The sequence below is a fragment of the Periophthalmus magnuspinnatus genome, chromosome 4, assembly GCF_009829125.3.
Source record: "Periophthalmus magnuspinnatus isolate fPerMag1 chromosome 4, fPerMag1.2.pri, whole genome shotgun sequence".
Taxonomy (NCBI): domain Eukaryota; kingdom Metazoa; phylum Chordata; class Actinopteri; order Gobiiformes; family Gobiidae; genus Periophthalmus; species Periophthalmus magnuspinnatus.
In genome coordinates, this window is record NC_047129.1 from 33,695,548 (window position 1) to 33,718,972 (window position 23,425).

General features: G+C 45.7%; 2 protein-coding genes across 3 annotated transcripts in view; one reads left to right on the forward strand and one right to left on the reverse strand.

Annotated features, from left to right (window-relative positions):
- Positions 1–22,684, reverse strand: LOC117370112 (pyroglutamyl-peptidase 1-like). 2 transcript variants are annotated; one of them, XR_008648676.1, is made up of 6 exons: positions 22,386–22,684; positions 19,744–19,796; positions 17,793–17,909; positions 15,364–15,596; positions 7,140–7,497; positions 5,590–7,083 (listed from the first exon to the last, which is right to left on the reverse strand). XR_008648676.1 is itself a non-coding variant. In XM_033965473.2 (5 exons), the coding sequence occupies exons 1-5, from the start codon at positions 22,417–22,419 to the stop codon at positions 7,305–7,307; spliced, it is 630 nt and encodes a 209-aa protein (XP_033821364.1). In that variant the 5' UTR covers positions 22,420–22,684; the 3' UTR covers positions 1–7,304. The 2 variants fall into 2 exon arrangements, 1 of the variants encoding a protein (XP_033821364.1); XM_033965473.2 differs by having other exon boundaries at positions 1–7,497.
- Positions 1–23,425, forward strand: part of LOC117370340 (transcription factor JunD) — a 176,831-nt gene that overhangs the window by 135,207 nt on the left and 18,199 nt on the right. The gene's annotated exons all lie outside the window — the stretch shown is intronic.

Here is a 23,425-nt window from a genome sequence, read left to right on the forward strand (position 1 = left end):
TCCTTTTTATTGTAAGTTCACTTCATGTCACAGCACCGGAACATTCACTTTCTGAGGTAGACACATTTTCAGACGGGACATTTGATCCGATATTCCGATCTGATCCGGGGAACGTTTAAGGCCTTTTAACGATGAAGAAGAAGAAGAAGGAGGAGAAGAAGAAGAAGAAGGCACGAGAGAGGAACCCCGAGATCAGGACGGAAACACGAGCCGCCCGTCGTTTGAGCAGAGTCAGAACGTCACAGTCGCGCGTTTGGCACAGATCAGGACACGGACACAGGGACGCGTTTAAAGCTGCGCTGCGGAACTTTTCCCGGTGGAGGTAGATAAGGGCTGTGCAGTCAATCGAAGCGACGGCATCTCCATGGAAACGAGCAGCGGGCGTACACCCTCCACCGCAAAAAAGTTACGTAGCAACTATTTCATCTTTTTTGGCGTTTCCTCAGCTTCTCTCGAAACTGAAAACGCCCCGTTCCACCTGGTGATGTCATCAGGAAGTGCGCCGCTGTGTTTTTAGACTCCGCACGTCGTCATTTCCGGAGTCGTTTGGATCGTTTCAGACCTGGAGTTCGCCGATATTTACCGAGCGAAAGGGGAAAAAGGAGGTTGAAAACTACCACTCGATGACATCACAAGGTGGAACGGAGCGTTTTGAGGTTTGGAGATGTCACAGAATAATAATAAATGAAACAAAAACACAACTCCAGGTCTGTTTTTGAGGAGGAAACAGCGACTTAAATCTACAGGAGTGGATTTTGTGATATTAGAGCTTTAAAAACACAGGACTGATATGTTTTTTGTTTTTGTTTTTTTGTTTTTTTCACGAGGGGGAAACTAAAATCTATGAAATAAACTTTCACATTTGGGAGCGACACTTCACGGCCAAAAAACAAAATAATAATAATAAAATCTGCTACATTAAGATCAAAGCTACATATTAGAACTTTAAAGACGCATTGTGGAACCTTCCCGCTGCGGGGTCCGGCGCCCGCTCGTCTCCGTGGAGATGTTATTGCCGTCGTTTGCCTGGAATGTTTTACACTGCGGCATTAAACTCGTGTATCACCGTGGAGACTGACGATAAAAACACGTGAGTGGATGAAGGCGATAAAAGAAGAAGAGTAATGCCGCACTGTGGAACATTCCAGGCAAAATAATGACATCGCCATTAGGGTCAAATCAGACAATAATCGATATTAAAGCTGATATCGAAACTAGACCCTCGTTTGAGCAGGTATCGATCAGCAATTTCGATTATTTTGCGTTGAAAATGACAAAATTGTTAAAAAAAAAGAGCTTTTAAAATGGTCGTTTGGGGATCAATATCGGTATCGAGTATCGAGTTCATCCTCTAGTATCAGTATCGAGTTAGAAATTTCAGTATCGCGACGACACCGCCCCACATAGACCAGCAGGGGGCGCACTCTTCACCAGAAAAGTTACATAATGCGTCTTTAAAGCGACTGAAACTCAAAACAGAGAAGTTTTCACAAATTCAAATAAAAGATCAAACTTTAAGTCAAATAAAAGTGCTACAGATTTTCAGACTATGAGGCTCAGTTCGGACAAGTGCGAGGCCCCGCCCCCCACAGAACCGGGCGTGATGTAACGTAAGCAGCTGTGCCCGACTCCGAGGGGGCGACGGAAAGCTTTTATTAAACGCAGAGTGTGGCTGCTCAGAGCGGAAAAACATCAGCATCTGGCGTGGAGCTCGTCAGACAGCGCCCCCCTCTGGATCGGAGGTTCATTTCCCATTCATTTTTCCACATAAACTTTTTCAAAAGATTCAAATGTTGAGTTCAAAAGCATCGTGGAGGCAAACCAGCTGCGCGCTCGAACTGATATCCATAACGCGGGTGTTTTAAGTAAAAAAAAACACATTTAAAACACGAGATTCTGTGAAATGTTTATGTAAATCGGACGTTTATAAAGTTTAAGATACAGATTTTAAATGAAATAAAAGCGCAGGTCTCGTGTCTTTAGTTCCACAGAGATGATCAGCTCTGAGCTTTCAAACTTTTAATATTAATTTTTGTTTGTAAAGTCTGTGGGGGGAAAAAATGAAGGAGAAATCGACCTCCCGACACCAGGGGGCGATGTGGCGTCGCCGCTCAGTTGTTTTGTTTTTGTTCATTTTTCATCAAACGGGAGACGGTTCCATTTCAAAGTCGCACGTTTAAACCGCAAACTGAGTCAAACGTGTAAATAATGTCGGGATAATCTGGAATAACGGGATTAACCGTGTGTAGCGTTAGCCTAGCCTAGCGTCTCACTTCGATGCTTTTGACCCCGTGACCTTTAAACGACAAAGACGACGCCGTTTTTAATCAGCAGGAAGTGACATCACACACATTTCGTTTCGTTGACCTGGTTTATGGTTAATCTAATCTGATTTTTCCACAATATCGTCGGGAAGTGGAGCCATTTTTCATCCCTAAAGACGCGAGTGTCGTCAGTCGAACGGATTTTTAAGACGAACGATCAAAGCGACGAGTTCATGGAGCGAAACTCAAACTAAAAATGAGACGTTCGACATTTGTGACGGAGAATTTTGGAGATTTCTTTCAAAAACTGTGATTTTTCCCATAGAATCCGATATCAGGACATTATCATCCAGGTTATTCCAGTTTGTTCCTGTAAATTAATAAATATTCCGTGTTTGTTTTTCCGAACTGCGCAGCCACAAACACAAAAGTCCCATGTTCGGTGTTTTCAGAGTTTCCGGCGGATGGAGCAGAGATCTGTAAAAAACATTGCACTTCCAGGTCAGATCTCAGTGGATTTAGTCTGAACTGAGCCCTGAAATTAAAGGGGAAGTGTGAGCTGGAAAAATGAGGCCTGTCACCATAACGACCGCTACAAAAATCACACGTGAATCGATACCAACGCGAGTATCGGCTCTCGATACCGTCACCTTCCACGACGCCACCTGCTCGTCTCCACACAGACGCAGAGATGTGACGGCTTTGACTGGAATATTCCACAGTATGGCGTTAAACGTGTCCATCCACGTGGCGGCGAGCTGTGGGCATCACCCGGCCATGTCACGGATCAGATCTGCGGAGAGGCGACCCCGCTCAGTCAGAATCCATGTTTTTTCAAGGCGTTTTAAAGAAAAACTAACACGTGTAATTCACTGTTGGATGATTCACAGGTGAAATGCCGCACTGTGGAGCATTACAGACAACACAACTAACTAACGTCTCCATGGAGATAAGCAGGTGGCATAGAAAAGTTACACGGTTCGACTTTAACGTTTGAGCTATTGAGGCTTGTATCATTAAAATGGCTCTAAACAAAAAATAACCGACGACTTCAGTGAGTTTCATAATTAACACTTTGCAGCTGACGTCATCAACAGGAAGGGGCGGAGCTAACTGGAGGCACTGCTCTGTCTGAATCTGTAAAATTACACTTTAATCTAATCTTTGTTTTAATCTGACCAGAAATAACAAACTTAACTGGAGCTGCAGCAGGTGATTTGAGCTGTTCAACTGTTAAAGTCCCTGTCAAATCAAATCAGTCACATGCTAGCTAGCGTTAGCCAGCGTTAGCCAGCGTTAGCCAACAGTTTTTCAGTGAGTCTCGTCTTTTTGTTAAAAATCAAACTCCTAAAATCGGACGATGATCTCGGGCTGATCGCTCCTGTGCTCTTTTAATCCATTTTGTTTTTAGACTGTCCTAAAACTTCAGTGGTTGTTGTGTCACCATGGCAACTGCTGAAAATTTTGCTAGAGACATACATGTAGAACATGTGTCAAACTCAAGGCCCGTGGGCTAAATGTGGCCCTCCACATCATTTTACGTGGCCCTCGACAGTAAATTAAAGGTGTGATGGTTTTAAAATGATTTTATCAGGAGACGCAGTTACAGACACATGTTTTTACATCGTTGCAAATGTGATATTATGTGATATTTGTAACTTTTATTATTATGTGATATTTGTAACTTGAATTAATTTTAAAAAGTAGTGACATTTAGTTTACATCTGGGACTTTGACGGCCATTTGTGCGGACGTGGCCTTCGGTGAAAATGTGTTTGACGCCCCTGATGTAGAACCTCCCCCTGACGTCACTGCAAAGTGTCAACACGACTCATGTAGAAATGATCGTAGTACTGCAGTACACTAGTACTGTAGTACACTAGTACTGTAGTACTGTAGTACTGTAGTACTGTAGTACACTAATACTGTAGTACTGTAGTACACTAGTACTGTAGTACTGTAGTACACTAATACTGTAGTACTGTAGTACACTAGTACTGTAGTACACTAATACTGTAGTACTGTAGTACACTAGTACTGTAGTACTGTAGTACACTAATACTGTAGTACTGTAGTACACTAGTACTGTAGTACTGTAGTACACTAGTACTGTAGTACACTAGTACTGTAGTACACTAGTACTGTAGTACTGTAGTACACTAGTACTGTAGTACTGTAGTACACTAGTACTGTAGTACACTAGTACTGTAGTACACTAGTACTGTAGTACTGTAGTACACTAGTACTGTAGTACTGTAGTACACTAATACTGTAGTACTGTAGTACACTAGTACTGTAGTACTGTAGTACACTAATACTGTAGTACTGTAGTACACTAATACTGTAGTACTGTAGTACACTAGTACTGTAGTACTGTAGTACACTAGTACTGTAGTACACTAGTACTGTAGTACACTAGTACTGTAGTACACTAGTACTGTAGTACACTAGTACTGTAGTACACTAGTACTGTAGTACTGTAGTACACTAGTACTGTAGTACACTAGTACTGTAGTACTGTAGTACACTAGTACTGTAGTACTGTAGTACACTAATACTGTAGTACTGTAGTACACTAATACTGTAGTACTGTAGTACACTAGTACTGTAGTACTGTAGTACACTAGTACTGTAGTACACTAGTACTGTAGTACACTAGTACTGTAGTACACTAGTACTGTAGTACACTAGTACTGTAGTACTGTAGTACACTAGTACTGTAGTACTGTAGTACACTAGTACTGTAGTACACTAGTACTGTAGTACACTAGTACTGTAGTACTGTAGTACACTAGTACTGTAGTACACTAGTACTGTAGTACTGTAGTACACTAGTACTGTAGTACACTAGTACTGTAGTACTGTAGTACACTAGTACTGTAGTACACTAGTACTGTAGTACTGTAGTACACTAGTACTGTAGTACACTAGTACTGTAGTACACTAGTACTGTAGTACTGTAGTACACTAGTACTGTAGTACTGTAGTACACTAGTACTGTAGTACTGTAGTACACTAGTACTGTAGTACTGTAGTACACTAGTACTGTAGTACTGTAGTACACTAGTACTGTAGTACACTAGTACTGTAGTACTGTAGTACACTAGTACTGTAGTACTGTAGTACTGTAGTACTGTAGTACACTAGTACTGTAGTACACTAGTACTGTAGTACTGTAGTACACTAGTACTGTAGTACTGTAGTACACTAATACTGTAGTACTGTAGTACACTAGTACTGTAGTACTGTAGTACACTAGTACTGCAGTACTGTAGTACTGTAGTACTGTAGTACTGTAGTACTATGTCACAGTTTTACGCCGCTTCAATATCACATTCATCATATTTTTATAAACTGCATTACCGTGTCAGGTCTGTGGAGAGGAACCAACCCGTTCCCTGATTCAAACCTTTGTAATTCAAGGCAAAAATGACGACTTCTTATAAAGAAAAGAGACTTAAATATGAAAGAATCAGCTAAAGAAAAACAAACTAAACAAAACACAAAACATGCAGAGTATGAGGCACAAACGAGCTACAGGGCGGAGTAAACATGGGACCTACAGCTATACTTTTATATCACGGTCGTTTTAAAGCTGTACTCAGTAACTTTTCTGGCGGAGGGTGTGTCACCTGCATGTTCCACCTTATGGCATTAAACGTATCCATCTCCACGGAGACGAGGAGGTGAGGCGCGGTCTGTTCCATCGATATAAAACGGCTCAGCAAATGCACGATGGATCAGTTTAATGATGATGGCAGACGCTCCACCGGAGAAGTTACACAGTGCAGCTTTAAATCAAAACAGGAAATAAGGAGGAAGTGGAGTACCCAGTGGAGTACCCAGTGGAGTACCCAGTGGAGTACCCAGTGGAGTACCCAGTGGAGTACCCAGTGGAGTACCCAGTGGAGTACCCAGAGGAGTACCCAAGTAAATATCGGATCATTTTTGAGTTAAATTTGACAAACACTTTGCACAATGTGGCTCCAACATAGAAATAAAACCCTAACTCTATAAGGTGCAGAGAGGAGCCACACGCACAGAGAGGAGGCGCAGAGGGAGGAGGCGCAGAGGGAGGAGGCGCAGAGAGGAGCCACACGCGCCGTCGAGAGAGGAGCCACGCCATTTAGTTTGAACGGAGGGATTTTGAGGACGAGCGGAGGGCGGTTTGACAAAGACCTTTATATCCACGGGCTTCAGCTTCCTGTCAGATGCCGCCATTTTGAGGACGGCTGACCGTTCAGAAGATCATATTTTGTTTTGATCTGGCAATTCCCGTGGCAACAGTCCTAACTTTTCACCAATCAGTCATCCGCTTCAGCAGCTCCCTGTGATTGGTTAAATCCGCCTGTCACTCACTCACAGCGCGACTGAGGCTGACCAACGGGAGGAGAGGGCGGGGAAACGTGCTGCGCTGAACCGTTACAAAACTATTTCTATGATTTTTATCAGACCGACGTTCCACCGCGTCCTGGAGCGAGACGTTAAACGCCGCCCCGCCCGTCTCCTCTCGTCCTGAGGTAGTGGTTTGTGAACTACACGTTTAAACGCTAAAAGTTTGGTTCGTTTGACACATAGACTGTATAAAGAAGTGGACCGAGCGAGTGCGACGTCACCCGCGGCGTTCGGCTAAATGTAGCTCGTCGAGGCTAGCGGTTATAGCGGCTAATTTGGAGCCCCGACCGCGAGTGTCATAGCAACCGAAGAGCCGATCAGGACGGAGGTTAATGGAGGTAACGCCCCTTCCCGCCAGTGGTTTAGCAGGAGGCGGGGGCTTAGCAACGCTGTCAATCAAACCTGCTGCTAACGCTAACGCTACCTCGGGGAAAGAAGGCGCCGGATTTGTCTGTTTTTAACGTTCAAATCTTGATTCACGGACACAACAGTGAAATAAAAAAGTCTGACGTGAAGTGAATCGGAGCCAGAGTCGATGGAGACGGAAGCGCGCCCGTGATCACTTCCTGTTTGTAACGCGGCGGCTAGCGGGTTAGCCATGTCCATTTACGTATACAGTCTATGGTTTGACATCAGGGCGGGGCTTTAGAGGAGGTGCTGTTGACAGTGGATCTGCTCCTGCTCCTCCAGTAGCTCCAGGATGCCGTGGACGATGGCCTGAAGAACCAAACCCAGCGCCTCGCCGTTATAAGGCTTCCCCAGCGGAGGCACGTGCACGAAGGCGGAGCGGCCGCGGCTCAGGTACAGCGAAGTGTAGTAGGTGAAGTCGCACAGGTATCTGCAAAGAAAGACACGGTTTAATGTGAAAAAGTAAAAGGCTGAATTAAATCTGTCAACTGGACAAAAAGCTGTAGGAGTGAAGACGTTCTGGTCAGATTACGGCTGGACACGCCCTTATACCTGTCTGAAGGGAGGAGCTAACGACACTGAAGCTAACGCACTCGTTTGTTTGTGCAGGAGGAAAATGAACATAATCATTCCAGCCCCTCTCACCGCTATTAGCATCCCGGCCCTTAGCATCCCGACTCTTAGCATCCCGACTCTTAGCATCCCGACTCTTAGCATCCCGGCTCTTAGCATCCCGGCTTTCTTTCTTTCTTTCTTTCTTTCTTTCTTTCTTTCTTTCTTTCTTTCTTTCTTTCTTTCTTTCTTTCTTTCTTTCTTTCTTTCTTTCTTTCTTTCTTTCTTTCTTTCTTTCTTTCTTTCTTTCTTTCTTTCTTTCTTTCTTTCTTTCTTTCTTTCTTTCTTTCTTTCTTTCTTTCTTTCTTTCTTTCTTTCTTTCTTTGACAGGGACAGATTAGAGCTGAAGTTTCCATCACTTGTCCCTGAGCAGGTGAGAAATACAAAATAAAATGTAAGAAATATAATGAATACAAACACACACACACACCCACTCGCACGACCAATTATTACACAATCAAATCTCTCTGTACCAGAGCAGTGTCTTTAAAGCTCACACTGCTCATTCTCTCATAATAATTTCATAACATTAAATGAAAGTTCTTCATGTCAGAGGAAAGTTTCAGACTTTGTGGCCGTTTGTTTCTTGTTCTTCTGTTTTTATTTAGGTCTGAGGATGGAGTGATAGTTGGGGGATAGATGACAATTCAGGCCCCAATTCCTGTTAAATCTTTCTGTCTTTCTCTCTGTGTCCTGTTCTCCCTGTGTCCTGTTCTCTCTGTGTCCTGTTCTCTCTGTGTCCTGTTCTCTCTGTGTCCTGTTCTCTCTGTGTCCTGTTCTCTCTCTGTGTCCTGTTCTCTCTCTGTGTCCTGTTCTCTCTCTGTGTCCTGTTCTCTCTCTGTGTCCTGAGCTGTTCTGTCTGTGTCCTGTTCTCTCTGTGTCCTGTTCTCTCTGTGTCCTGTTCTCTCTGTGTCCTGTTCTCTCTGTGTCCTGTTCTCTCTGTGTCCTGTTCTCTCTGTGTCCTGTTCTCTGTGTCCTGAGCTGTTCTCTCTGTGTCCTGTTCTCTCTGTGTCCTGTTCTCTCTGTGTCCTGTTCTCTCTGTGTCCTGTTCTCTCTGTGTCCTGTTCTCTCTGTGTCCTGAGCTGTTCTCTCTGTGTCCTGAGCTGTTCTCTCTGTGTCCTGTTCTCTCTGTGTCCTGTTCTCTCTGTGTCCTGTTCTCTCTGTGTCCTGTTCTCTCTGTGTCCTGTTCTCTCTGTGTCCTGTTCTCTCTGTGTCCTGTTCTCTCCGTGTCCTGAGCTGTTCTCTCTGTGTCCTGAGCTGTTCTCTCTGTGTCCTGTTCTCTCTGTGTCCTGTTCTCTCTGTGTCCTGTTCTCTCTGTGTCCTGTTCTCTCTGTGTCCTGTTCTCTCTGTGTCCTGTTCTCTCTGTGTCCTGTTCTCTCTGTGTCCTGTTCTCTCTGTGTCCTGTTCTCTCTGTGTCCTGTTCTCTCTGTGTCCTGTTCTCTCTGTGTCCTGTTCTCTCTGTGTCCTGTTCTCTCCGTGTCCTGAGCTGTTCTCTCTGTGTCCTGAGCTGTTCTCTCTGTGTCCTGAGCTGTTCTCTCTGTGTCCTGTTCTCTCTGTGTCCTGAGCTGTTCTCTCTGTGTCCTGAGCTGTTCTCTCTGTGTCCTGAGCTGTTCTCTCTGTGTCCTGAGCTGTTCTCTCTGTGTCCTGAGCTGTTCTCTCTGTGTCCTGTTCTCTCTGTGTCCTGTTCTCTCTGTGTCCTGTTCTCTCTGTGTCCTGTTCTCTCTGTGTCCTGAGCTGTTCTCTCTGTGTCCTGTTCTCTCTGTGTCCTGCTCTCTCTGTGTCCTGTTCTCTCTGTGTCCTGTTCTCTCTGTGTCCTGAGCTGTTCTCTCTGTGTCCTGAGCTGTTCTCTCTGTGTCCTGAGCTGTTCTCTCTGTGTCCTGTTCTCTCTGTGTCCTGTTCTCTCTGTGTCCTGTTCTCTCTGTGTCCTGAGCTGTTCTCTCTGTGTGCTGAGCTGTTCTCTCTGTGTCCTGTTCTCTCTGTGTCCTGTTCTCTCTGTGTCCTGTTCTCTCTGTGTCCTGTTCTCTCTGTGTCCTGTTCTCTCTGTGTCCTGTTCTCTCTGTGTCCTGTTCTCTCTGTGTCCTGTTCTCTCTGTGTCCTGTTCTCTCTGTGTCCTGAGCTGTTCTCTCTGTGTCCTGAGCTGTTCTCTCTGTGTCCTGTTCTCTCTCTGTGTCCTGTTCTCTCTCTGTGTCCTGTTCTCTCTCTGTGTCCTGTTCTCTCTCTGTGTCCTGTTCTCTCTCTGTGTCCTGTTCTCTCTGTGTCCTGTTCTCTCTGTGTCCTGTTCTCTCTGTGTCCTGTTCTCTCTGTGTCCTGTTCTCTCTGTGTCCTGTTCTCTCTGTGTCCTGTTCTCTCTGTGTCCTGTTCTCTCTCTGTGTCCTGTTCTCTCTGTGTCCTGTTCTCTCTCTGTGTCCTGTTCTCTCTGTGTCCTGTTCTCTCTGTGTCCTGAGCTGTTCTCTCTGTGTGCTGAGCTGTTCTCTCTGTGTCCTGTTCTCTCTGTGTCCTGAGCTGTTCTCTCTGTGTCCTGTTCTCTCTGTGTCCTGAGCTGTTCTCTCTGTGTCCTGTTCTCTCTGTGTCCTGTTCTCTCTGTGTCCTGTTCTCTCTCTGTGTCCTGTTCTCTCTCTGTGTCCTGTTCTCTCTCTGTGTCCTGTTCTCTCTCTGTGTCCTGTTCTCTCTGTGTCCTGAGCTGTTCTCTCTGTGTCCTGAGCTGTTCTCTCTGTGTCCTGTTCTCTCTGTGTCCTGTTCTCTCTGTGTCCTGTTCTCTCTGTGTCCTGAGCTGTTCTCTCTGTGTCCTCAGCTGTTCTCTCTGTGTCCTGTTCTCTCTGTGTCCTGTTCTCTCTGTGTCCTGTTCTCTCTGTGTCCTGTTCTCTCTGTGTCCTGTTCTCTCTGTGTCCTGTTCTCTCTGTGTCCTGTTCTCTCTGTGTCCTGTTCTCTCTCTGTGTCCTGTTCTCTCTCTGTGTCCTGTTCTCTCTCTGTGTCCTGTTCTCTCTCTGTGTCCTGTTCTCTCTGTGTCCTGAGCTGTTCTCTCTGTGTCCTGAGCTGTTCTCTCTGTGTCCTGTTCTCTCTGTGTCCTGTTCTCTCTGTGTCCTGTTCTCTCTGTGTCCTGTTCTCTCTGTGTCCTGTTCTCTCTGTGTCCTGTTCTCTCTGTGTCCTGTTCTCTCTGTGTCCTGAGCTGTTCTCTCTGTGTCCTCAGCTGTTCTCTCTGTGTCCTGAGCTGTTCTCTCTGTGTCCTGTTCTCTCTGTGTGCTGAGCTGTTCTCTCTGTGTCCTGTTCTCTCTGTGTCCTGAGCTGTTCTCTCTGTGTCCTGTTCTCTCTGTGTCCTGTTCTCTCTGTGTCCTGTTCTCTCTGTGTCCTGTTCTCTCTGTGTCCTGAGCTGTTCTCTCTGTGTCCTGTTCTCTCTGTGTCCTGAGCTGTTCTCTCTGTGTCCTGAGCTGTTCTCTCTGTGTCCTGTTCTCTCTGTGTCCTGTTCTCTCTGTGTCCTGTTCTCTCTGTGTCCTGAGCTGTTCTCTCTGTGTCCTGTTCTCTCTGTGTCCTGAGCTGTTCTCTCTGTGTCCTGTTCTCTCTGTGTCCTGAGCTGTTCTCTCTGTGTCCTGTTCTCTCTGTGTCCTGTTCTCTCTGTGTCCTGTTCTCTCTGTGTCCTGTTCTCTCTGTGTCCTGTTCTCTCTGTGTCCTGTTCTCTCTGTGTCCTGTTTTCTCTCTGTGTCCTGTTCTCTCTGTGTCCTGTTCTCTCTCTGTGTCCTGTTCTCTCTCTGTGTCCTGTTCTCTCTGTGTCCTGTTCTCTCTGTGTCCTGTTCTCTCTGTGTCCTGTTCTCTCTGTGTCCTGTTCTCTCTCTGTGTCCTGTTCTCTCTGTGTCCTGTTCTCTCTGTGTCCTGTTCTCTCTGTGTCCTGTTCTCTCTGTGTCCTGTTCTCTCTCTGTGTCCTGTTCTCTCTCTGTGTCCTGTTCTCTCTGTGTCCTGAGCTGTTCTCTCTGTGTCCTGTTCTCTCTGTGTCCTGTTCTCTCTGTGTTCCTGTTCTCTCTGTGTCCTGTTCTCTCTGTGTCCTGTTCTCTCTGTGTCCTGTTCTCTCTGTGTCCTGTTCTCTCTGTGTCCTGTTCTCTCTGTGTCCGTTCTCTCTGGTCCTGTGTCTCTCTGAGGTCCTGTGTCTCTCTGTGTCCTGTTCTCTCTGTGTCCTGTTCTCTCTGTGTCCTGTTCTCTCTGTGGTCCTGGTTCTCTCTGTGTCCTGTTCTCCTCTGGTCCTGTTCTCTCTGTGTCCTGTTCTTCTCTGTGTCCGGTTCTCTCTGTGTCCTGGTTCTCTCTGTGTCCTGTTCTCTCTGTGTCCTGTTCTCTCTGTGTCTGTTCTCTCTGTGTCCTGACTGTTCTCATCTGTGTCCTGTTTCTCTCTGTGTCCTGTTCTCTCTGTGTCCTGTTCTCTCTGTGTCCTGTTCTCTCTCTGTGTCCTGTCTCTCTCTGTGTCCTGTTCTCTCTGGGTCCTGTTCTCTCTGTGTCCTGTTCTCATCTGTTCCTGTTCTCTCTGTGGTCCTTTCTCTCTGTGTCCTGTTCTCTCTCTGTGTCCTGTTCTCGCTCATGTGTCCCTGTTCTCCTCTCTGTGCCCTGTTCTCATCTCTGTTTCCTGTTCTCTCTGTGTCCTGAAGCTGGTTCTCTCTCTGTGTCCGACTGTTCTCCTCTGTGTCCTGTTCTCTCTGTGTCCTTTCTCCTCTAAGTACTCTGTTGGGTTACCTCTTTCTTTAGAATTTCTTCTTAAATTCGTCAGGCTCAGTCTGTTCATTCCAGTAGTTATTTCCCTCAGTCGTCATCTCCTCAATTCCTCAGTCTTTCGCTCTCTTTGTACTGTTCTCCTCTTGTCCTTTCTATCTGTGTCCTGTTTCTCTCTGTTGTCCTGTTCTCTCTGTGTTCCTGTTCCTCTTGTGTCCTGAGCTGTTCTCTCTGTGTCCCCTCAGCTGTTCTCTTGGTCCTGAGTCTGTTTCTCTCTGTGTCCTGTTCTCTCTGTGTGCATGAGCTGTTTCTCTCTGTGTCCTGTTCTCTCTGTGGACTGAGCTGTTTCTCTCTGTGTCCTGTTCTCATCTGTGTCCCCTGTTCTCTCTGTGTCCTGTTCTCTCTGTGTCCTGTTCTCTCTGTGTCCTGAGCTGTTCTCTCTGTGTCCTGTTCTCTCTGTGTCCTGAGCTGTTCTCTCTGTGTCCTGAGCTGTTCTCTCTGTGTCCTGTTCTCTCTGTGTCCTGTTCTCTCTGTGTCCTGAGCTGTTCTCTCTGTGTCCTGTTCTCTCTGTGTCCTGTTCTCTCTGTGTCCTGAGCTGTTCTCTCTGTGTCCTGTTCTCTCTGTGTCCTGAGCTGTTCTCTCTGTGTCCTGAGCTGTTCTCTCTGTGTCCTGTTCTCTCTGTGTCCTGTTCTCTCTGTGTCCTGTTCTCTCTGTGTCCTGTTCTCTCTGTGTCCTGTTCTCTCTGTGTCCTGTTCTCTCTGTGTCCTGTTCTCTCTGTGTCCTGTTCTCTCTGTGTCCTGTTTTCTCTCTGTGTCCTGTTCTCTCTCTGTGTCCTGTTCTCTCTCTGTGTCCTGTTCTCTCTCTGTGTCCTGTTCTCTCTGTGTCCTGTTCTCTCTGTGTCCTGTTCTCTCTGTGTCCTGTTCTCTCTGTGTCCCGAGCTGTTCTCTCTCTGTGTCCTGTTCTCTCTGTGTCCTGTTCTCTCTGTGTCCTGTTCTCTCTGTGTCCTGTTCTCTCTGTGTCCTGTTCTCTCTGTGTCCTGTTCTCTCTCTGTGTCCTGTTCTCTCTGTGTCCTGAGCTGTTCTCTCTGTGTCCTGTTCTCTCTGTGTCCTGTTCTCTCTGTGTCCTGTTCTCTCTGTGTCCCGAGCTGTTCTCTCTCTGTGTCCTGTTCTCTCTGTGTCCTGTTCTCTCTGTGTCCTGTTCTCTCTGTGTCCTGTTCTCTCTGTGTCCTGAGCTGTTCTCTCTGTGTCCTGTTCTCTCTGTGTCCTGTTCTCTCTGTGTCCTGTTCTCTCTGTGTCCTGTTCTCTCTGTGTCCACCGGGGGGCGTATGAACCTTCAGTGCCGTTAGCTCCTCCCTCACAGATATAAGTCCGTGTCCATCAGCATCTGACCAGAACTGAGTGAAACGTCTTGACTCTTCTTCTCCAGACGCTCAAAGCTCTGGTCCGAGCGGGAATCGATCCTTCGACCTCTGGGTTTGTGTCGCCCTAAAGCCTCATAATCCCACAAACGCCAAACTCTAAACCAGAGACGTCAAACTCATTTTCACCGAGGGCCACATCAGCAAAATGGCCGCCGTCGAGGGCCAGATGTGACTAAATGTAAACGAATGTCACGTGAAATAAATGTAACGACTTTTAAACTTTCTGTATTTATTATTTATTCAAGTTGCAAATATTACGTGTTTGTGTATCTGAATTTCCTGATAAACATTTTTAAAAGTGGATCTGGTCAGAACCTTCAGCTCTGATTCAAAAACAGACTTTTATTTATTGGACAGTTTGTTGTTTTTCTTGCAGTTTAACTTTTTCACACTTAGCTCCGTGTTTCGTGTCAAAATGGCCGCCGTAGATTGGACCGACCGCGCCTCAAAACACAAAAAACACACAGATTTTCTCCTTAAAGCACAAACTTGTATTCACCTTTAGCGTCTTTTTTGAAACTTCCTTCCACGCCGACAATTTTCCTCTTCCTGAACAATTTTGTGATGATTATTCTCAAATATTTCTCAGTGTCAGTTGTTGGAAAAATCTCATTCGTTTATTGTCGAAACATTAAATCATCACAGACGTATTTTAAAATGACAGTCAAGTCTTAATTTATCTCCTCACGGGCCACATAAAATGACGTGGCGGGCCGAATTTTGCCCCCGGGCCTTGAGTTTGACACTTGTGCTCTAAATGAATCACGTTGTAAAAAATAAACTGTGTAATGAAACTAACTTTGACACAGTGACTAGGATCGTCCAAAGTATCGAAATCAGATACTAATCGATACCAAAACTGTTATCGGAACTGGAGACTCATTTTTTGCCGATATCGATATTAAAATGAACCGCTGAGCCCTGTTCTCTCTCTCCTCTCTCTCTTTCCTCTCTGTCTCTTTTCTCTCTCTACATTCCTTTACTCTCTTTCTTTCCTCCCCCTCTCCTCCTCTCCTTTCCCTTCTGTCTTCTCCTCATTCCTTTACCTCCTTCCTCTCCTGCCATCCCCTTTCTCTCTCTCTCCTCCTCCTCTTCTTCCCTCTGTTTATCTCATCTCGTTTTTCCTCTCATCTTTCCTCCTCCTCTCTCTCCCTCTCTTCCTCTTCTTCTTCCTCCTCTTCTCACAGACTCGTAAACGCCCGATAAAGTTCCACCATTTAATGTTGAAAATCACATTTGTCAAACTCAAGGCCCCCGGGCAAAATGTGGCCCGCCATGTCACTTTATGTGGCCCGCGACGAGGTCAATTAAAATATCAGTTTATCAGGAGATACACAGTTACAAAGACGTTTTTTCATATCTGTGCAAATTCATACGCAACATTTGTAAGTTTGAATACGTAATAAATATAGAAACAGGTAAATAACAAGATTAAAAAAAGTTTATTTTACGTTATATTTGTTTATATTTAGTTACATTTACTTCTGGCCCTTTGAGAGAAAATGAGTGACGCCCCTGGCCTAAGTGAAGAGCGTTTTTATTATTATTATTGTTAAAAATGACAGAAAAACGCCTTACCGCCCGGCGTCCTTGGACACAGACACGGCGACGCCCAGCCCCGCCCCGCTCACTCGTTTACACACGGACTCCAGGTCGATCACGGAGTCGATGCAGTCGGGACCTCCCGCGACGCAACAGTGCGCGTCGGGACACAGGCCGCTGTTGTCGCGCACTCTGTAGCCATGGTTACGCCCGCACTTCTCCAGCGTCACCGTGGTAGCCATCTCGGACACGCCCACGTGGATGACCAACTGGACACACACACAACGAGGAGGGGACAGTCAATGCTAACGATGTCCGCGAGCAGTTAGCTTCAGCGGGGACGTGGACACGGACAGAGAAATCAGATAACTGGGGAAATCAGATAACTGGAGAAATCAGATAACTGGAGAAATCGGATAACTGGAGAAATCAGGTTGTTGTTAGCTCAGGTTGTTATTAGCTCAGTTTGTTGTTAGCTCAGGTTATTATTAGCTCAGGTTGTTGTTAGCTCAGGTTGTTGTTAGCTCATCCTGTTGTTAGCCTATCCTGTTGTTAGCCTATCCTGTTGTTAGCCCATCCTGTTGTTAGCCTATCCTGTTGTTAGCCCATCCTGTTGTTAGCCTATCCTGTTGTTAGCCCATCCTGTTGTTAGCCTATCCTGTTGTTAGCCCATCCTGTTGTTAGCCTATCCTGTTGTTAGCCCATCCTGTTGTTAGCCTATCCTGTTGTTAGCCCATCCTGTTGTTGGCCCATCCTGTTGTTAGCCTATCCTGTTGTTAGCCCATCCTGTTGTTAGCTCATCCTGTTGTTAGCCTATGCTGTTGTTAGCTCAGGTTGTTGCTAGCTCATCCTGTTGTTAGCCTATCCTGTTGCTAGCCTATCCTGTTGTTAGCCTATCCTGTTGCTAGCCTATCCTGTTGTTAGCTCATCCTGTTGTTAGCCTATCCTGTTGTTAGCCTATCCTGTTGTTAGCTCATCCTGTTGTTAGCCTATCCTGTTGTTAGCTCATCCTGTTGTTAGCCTATCCTGTTGTTAGCCCATCCTGTTGCTAGCCTATCCTGTTGCTAGCTCATCCTGTTGTTAGCCTATCCTGTTGTTAGCCCATCCTGTTGTTAGCCTATCCTGTTGCTAGCTCATCCTGTTGTTAGCCTATCCTGTTGTTAGCCTATCCTGTTGTTAGCCTATCCTGTTGTTAGCCTATCCTGTTGTTAGCCTATCCTGTTGCTAGCTCGTCCTGTTGTTAGCCTATCCTGTTGTTAGCCTATCCTGTTGTTAGCCTATCCTGTTGTTAGCCTATCCTGTTGTTAGCCTATCCTGTTGTTAGCCTATCCTGTTGCTAGCCTATCCTGTTGTTAGCCCATCCTGTTGTTAGCCTATCCTGTTGTTAGCTCATCCTGTTGCTAGCCTATCCTGTTGTTAGCTCATCCTGTTGTTAGCCTATCCTGTTGTTAGCCTATCCTGTTGTTAGCCTATCCTGTTGTTAGCCTATCCTGTTGTTAGCTCATCCTGTTGTTAGCTCATCCTGTTGCTAGCTCATCCTGTTGCTAGCCTATCCTGTTGTTAGCCTATCCTGTTGTTAGCCTACCCTGTTGCTAGCTCATCCTGTTGCTAGCCTATCCTGTTGTTAGCCTATCCTGTTGCTAGCTCATCCTGTTGCTAGCCTATCCTGTTGTTACCCTATCCTGTTGTTAGCCTACCCTGTTGCTAGCTCATCCTGTTGCTAGCCTATCCTGTTGTTAGCCTATCCTGTTGTTAGCCTATCCTGTTGTTAGCCTATCCTGTTGTTAGCCTATCCTGTTGTTAGCCTATCCTGTTGCTAGCCTATCCTGTTGTTAGCCTATCCTGTTGTTAGCCTATCCTGTTGTTAGCTCATCCTGTTGTTAGCCTATCCTGTTGCTAGCCTATCCTGTTGTTAGCCTATCCTGTTGTTAGCTCATCCTGTTGTTAGCTCATCCTGTTGTTAGCCTATCCTGTTGCTAGCCTATCCTGTTGTTAGCCTATCCTGTTGTTAGCCCATCCTGTTGTTAGCCTATCCTGTTGTTAGCTCATCCTGTTGTTAGCTCATCCTGTTGTTAGCCTATCCTGTTGTTAGCCTATCCTGTTGTTAGCCTATCCTGTTGCTAGCCTATCCTGTTGTTAGCCTATCCTGTTGTTAGCCTATCCTGTTGTTAGCTCATCTTGTTGTTAGCTCATCCTGTTGTTAGCCTATCCTGTTGCTAGCCTATCCTGTTGCTAGCCTATCCTGTTGTTAGCTCATCTTGTTGTTAGCTCATCCTGTTGTTAGCCTATCCTGTTGTTAGCCTATCCTGTTGTTAGCCTATCCTGTTGTTAGCTCATCCTGCTGTTAGCTCATCCTGTTGTTAGCCTATCCTGTTGTTAGCCTATCCTGTTGTTAGCCTATCCTGTTGTTAGCTCATCCTGTTGTTAGCCTAGCTTGTTGTTAGCCTAGCCGGTGGCGCTCTCACCAGGGGGTGGTACTGCTCCCACAGCGCGGGCACCAGAGTCTGGACGGTGTGATACTCCACGGGGACCTCGTACACGTGAAGGTCGACTCCAGAGCCCAGGCCCAGCTTCTTCAGCTCCTGCGGCGCAGATTCAAACGGTTTATGATGTTTTTCAGGGACACATAACGACAAACACTGAAGTACTGAAGTGAAATCAGACTCACTCATCATTATGTTACAGTTTGGACATTTTAAATCACAAAATTCATCTGAAACCTCGTGATGGAAAAGTCTGCTCTTATCGAACAGCTTTAAATTTAATCTGTGTCGGTCAGACCCAGACCAGACCAGACCAGACCAGACCAGAACATGAAGATCCGTCTCATCCACCTGGAAACTCCTTCTACCTGTGTAAGGGTCAAAGGTCAAAGGTCACTCTGCTTTGACATGTTTGTAGCTTTGTCATTGTGGTAGAAATACTCAGAACTCAGACGCTCAAGAGGAGACAAAGGACCAAGAGACTCCAGGACCGGAGACTCCAGGACCAGAGAATCCAGGACCAGAGAATCCAGGACCAAGAGACTCCAGGACCGAGACTCCAGGACCAAGAGACTCCAGGACCCGAGACTCCAGGACCCGAGACTCCAGGACCCGAGACTCCAGGACCAGAGACTCCAGGACCAGAGACTCCAGGACCAGAGACTCCAGGACCGAGAGACTCCAGGACCGAGACTCCAGGACCGAGACTCCAGGACCAGAGAATCCAGGACCAAGAGACTCCAGGACCCGAGACTCCAGGACCCGAGACTACTGAACCAGGACTAAACAAGGACTAAACAAGGACTGAACCAGGACTAAACCAGGACTAAACCAGGACTGAACCTTTGTGCCTTTGTCTCATTTAATTAAATATTTTTTGTGTTAAACTTTTCTCTGGACATTTTCAGCCTCGTTCATTTTTTATCTTTTTGTCTAAATATTTGTCGTCGTGATGATCCACAGATATATTTTTTGCGTGTGAACTGACGGAACGCCCCGAATAAACGAGACAGACGAGTGTCCGGAGCCCCGCCCCTCTCCGCGTGGACAGCTGACCCCTCCTGTTTGTGCGGAGACGTGTCTGACCTCTCCTCTGACCTCTGACCCCGCTCACCCCTTTGTTTGGCTTTAATATCCCCATCAGGAGCGTCTAGACACCGCGACACCCTCCGTGACACCCCGCCCCCATGAGGCGCTCCGACCGGGGACCGCCGCCGCCGCCGCCCACAGCAATACATCACCGCACGTAAACGCCAAGCACACAAAAACACGGTTCAGGGGCAAACAGCTGATTTCAGAGCAAAAACGAGGGACGTACAGGTGAGACGACGGCGTGCGGCGCTGAGAGAACGCGCTCGCTTTGTGCGGATGGAAATAAACGCCAGAATTAATTATTTAAATCAGTCGTGTTTGTCCATGTTCTGGTCGTTTCTTCTCGTTGAGTCTTGAATCGTGTTTGAGTTTAATCTTTAATCCACTGTTTTCAAGACGCCATTTTGTTGCTCCACCCTGATTTTCACTTCCACTGGGACACGCCCACTGGGACACGCCCACTGTGACGTCCGCTCTTCCTTCTCCAGTTTTATTTTCTTAATCGTTGATACTTGTAGGATTCTGCAGCGTCGCGTTGTCATTTTGGTACAAATTTTTTTTTTAATCTGTCCACAGGGGGCGCTACAGCGGCGCTTCGTTGTGATGACGTTTACGGCGACGTCGGCTCCACTGGACGCCACAGTTTTAGATGAATTTTGTGATTTAAATGTGTCAATAAAAACAGAATAATCCACAGAGATGAGAACCATAGAGACTCAAGCACCAGGTCTAAACTAAAATGAGTCTGACCTCGGGATTTATTTATTTATTTATTTATTTATTTATTTATTTATTTATCAGGTGAATTATTGACACATTTGTGCGTCGTCATGTGACTCACCTGCACCGCGACCCAGCTGGCGTTCACCGTGTGCTCCCCGAACGGCCCGAAACCTGAAACACACGACAAAAGAAAGAGTCTGAGACCAGGACTGAACCAGGACTAAACCAGGACTAAACCAGGTCTAAACCAGGTCTAAACCAGGTCTAAACCAGGACTGAACCAGGACTGAGGTGTGAGTTTCTGCTCCGTCTCATGGACAAAGTTAATCTGTTTACAGATTTTCTCACTGTTCCCATCAAATAAATAAAACACACACTGGAACATTCTCCAGAGTTTGTGTTTTTCTTTGGAATGTTCAAGAAAATCTCCAGGGAGACGAGCAGGTGTCACTCAGGCCACGTTACAGGTCACATCTGTGGAGAGGTGACCCCGCTCCACTTTCAACAACACTGCATGTTTTTACAGATATTTATAACAGTATAAAGACCTACGGCCCGGCGCTCCCCACGGCCGGGCGCTCCCCACGGCCCGGCGCACAGACTGACAGCCTCTTCTGTCTGTCCCGGGGCAGCTGTGGCTGTAGAGTGTGGACTGAGTGAGGCTCATGGTGTAAAGTAACAAACTGAACACTCTGAAGCAGCGATAGAGTTTAGAGCTCTGAACATTTAAGACAACGTGAGTCAGACTTGAGTCATGTCCACGGCTCGTCCTCCGTCTGTAAAACTCTGAGACAGAGACTCTGGAGAAGAAACTGGATCATTTCTAAAATCAGTCATGAGGTTTGTTTTATCAGTTCAAAAAGTAAAAACTGAAAGATAAAATAAAAAAAACAAAACGGATTGATTCAGGGAAAAAACATGTTTTTTGGTCAAATCCACAGCCCACAGCTCCCGTCTTTAACAGTCACACTTTTTCCTCTTTAAAACGTCCTACATCACATAAAATGGATTGTTCTGAGCTTTAAGTCGTGTCCTTTTTTCTCCTCAAAAACAGACCTGGAGTTGTGTTTTATTTCATTCTCTCAAACTGAAAACACTCTGTTCCACCTTGTGATGTCATCAAGTGGTAGTTTAGCTCCTTTTACCTTTAGTTCAGTCGAGATAAGAGACAACTCCAGGACTGAAATGATCCAAATGATTCTATAAATGAAGGTGTGTGGAGTTTAAAAACACAGTGGAGCACTTCCTGTATCACATGATGACATCACAAGGTGGAACAGAGTGTTTTCAGTTTGTGTTTTCCTCGTCTTGTTCGGCTCCTGTCACCAAAGACGTCAGTGTAAATCTGAGCCTGGGCATTTGTTTACACTGGACTCTTAAGTAATCTCCTCCCCCTCCTCCTCCTCCTCCTCCTCCTCCTCCTCCTCCTCCTCCTCCTCCTCCCACACTGGGTCAGGGGCCCCTGGGGGTCTCAGGGGGGCTGGGTGTCTGACAGTTCCCTCAAAAGGAGCCCACATTCGGGGTCAGCAGCTGTGCACCGGCCTCTATTGTGGAGGTGGCGTTCCCAGGCAGTCTCTCCCGTACACCTCCCCTTCACCTCCCTGCACCACCTCCCGTCAGCTGAGAGGGAGCTGACAGGTCTGCGGAGAGGCGAGCCACGTCTGAACGAGAGATAATCGTGATTTTGGGGGAAAAAAAAACAAAAACAAAAAAAAAAAACGTGCGATTTGATGGATGTTTAAAAAGGAGGATCGTGTTCAGAGGGAGGGCATCTGACACACGGGGAGGGCATCTGACACACAGGGAGGGCATCTGACACACAGGGAGGGCATCTGACACACGGGGAGGGCATCTGACACACAGGGAGGGCATCTGACACACGGGGAGGGCATCTGACACACGGGGAGGGCCTGTTCCCCTGTTTAAAGCTGCACTGTGGGACTTTTTCCGGCGTGCGTCTCCGTGGGGATGTTCTCACGGTGCGTTTCCATGGAGATGATGCGTTTCAGGCCACATTGCGGGACATTGCAGGCAAAGCAATAACAACTCGGAGAAAAGAGACGCAGATGGTGAACTCTGGGCTGGTAAAGTTACATAATGGAGCTTTAATCGTCTGGTAATTGGGTCTAATTTAAATCTGTTACACGTTTTACATTTACTCGAGTAACTTGGCAAAGAAATTGTACTTTTCCAGCTGCGTACTTTTACTCCTACTTAAGTATTCCTGTTTTTATTGAAGTACAGTACTGTTACTCGAGTAAAAGTTGTTCTTCTTCTTCTTAAAGTTGTTTTTTTTTATGTAACAAAATGAAATGATCTGAACTTTGCTGTTTCCGGCTCCTTTAGATTTAGGATTTAGTTTGAAAATAACAGATTTTATGGAGTATTTCCTGTTTCGTCCTTCACATTACACAGTTACTCCTACTTAAGTAACGTTACTCTTACTCGAGTACTCCTCTGCGGCTCCTCTGCTGTTTCCAGGCTTTTGTAAACAAACTAAACGCGCGTTGTGAAGTGTCTTAAAGTGTTTTCTGACTTGATAAACGCGCAGTACTGTCCCTGAGCTTTAACCTGAGCTTTAATGCCTCAGTCCGGAGCTTTTCCTCCAGAGTAAAGTGTAATAATAAACTCTTTTGTCGCTGGTTTCAGTCCAGTGTTTGTTCTGGGGCAGTGCGCAGCCGCCGCCATTGGCCCCTGAGCTGCTCCTCTTCGCTTTAACTTTCCACGCAGCGTAAAAAAAAAACCCACGCGAGGACCCACCTGTGACGACCACCGTGCGCTTTCCCCGGTCCATGTCCCCGTGTCCCGTGTCCCGTGTCCCGCCGCAGAGCTCGGTCCTGTCCAAAGAGTGTCCCGTGTGTCCCGTGTGTCCCGTGTGTCCCGTGGAGCAGCTGAGAGACAGAGAGACGCGCGCACACACACACACGCGCGGGGCAGACTGTGCACGAGGCAGACTGTGCACGAGCCGGGGCCGGTTCAGCGAGTGCAAGCGCGTGCCCCCTCCGCGTGAGCTGCGTGAGCTGCGTGAGCGTGACGTCACCGCGGAGGGTCTGGGCGTGAGGGGCAAAAAAACAAAAACAAAAAAAAGTAGGGTAAAGAAAAAATTAAATTAAAACAAACTTAAATAATAAAAAAAAAGTCGCATAAGATGATTAGAGGTGTAAGGGACAAAAAAAGAAAACAAAATAAAGATAAATAAATAAAAAAGTAAAGAAAAAATTAAATAAAAACAAACTTAAATAATTTAAAAAAAAATCACATAAGACTGATTAAAGGTGTAAGGGACAAAAAAAAGAAAACTAAATAAAAATAAATAAATAAAAAAGTAAAGTAAAGAAAAAATTAAATAAAAAAAACTTAAATAATAAAAAAAAATCGCATAAAACTGATTAGAGTCTGATTAGAGGTGTAAGGGACAAAAAAATAAAAATAAATAAAAATAAATAAATAAAGTAGAGTAAAGACAAAATTTAATAAAAAAAAACTTAAATATTAAAAAAAAGTCTGATCAGAGGTGTAAGGGACAAAAAATAAATAAAACAAAATAAACTAAAAATCTAAATAAAAATACATAAATAAATACTAAAAAATAAAAATTAATTAAAAAATAAAATAAAATAATTTATATTTATTTATTATTTTTTTAAAGGGCGTCTCAAATCTTATGGAATGAAATGTTTGTTTGTGAATAGAAAGCTGTCAAACCTACAAAACATATACTTTTTTTTATAGATGTTGCAGCAAAAAATAAATAAATAAATAAATCTATGTCTTGATCCTAATCCTATAAAAATATCACA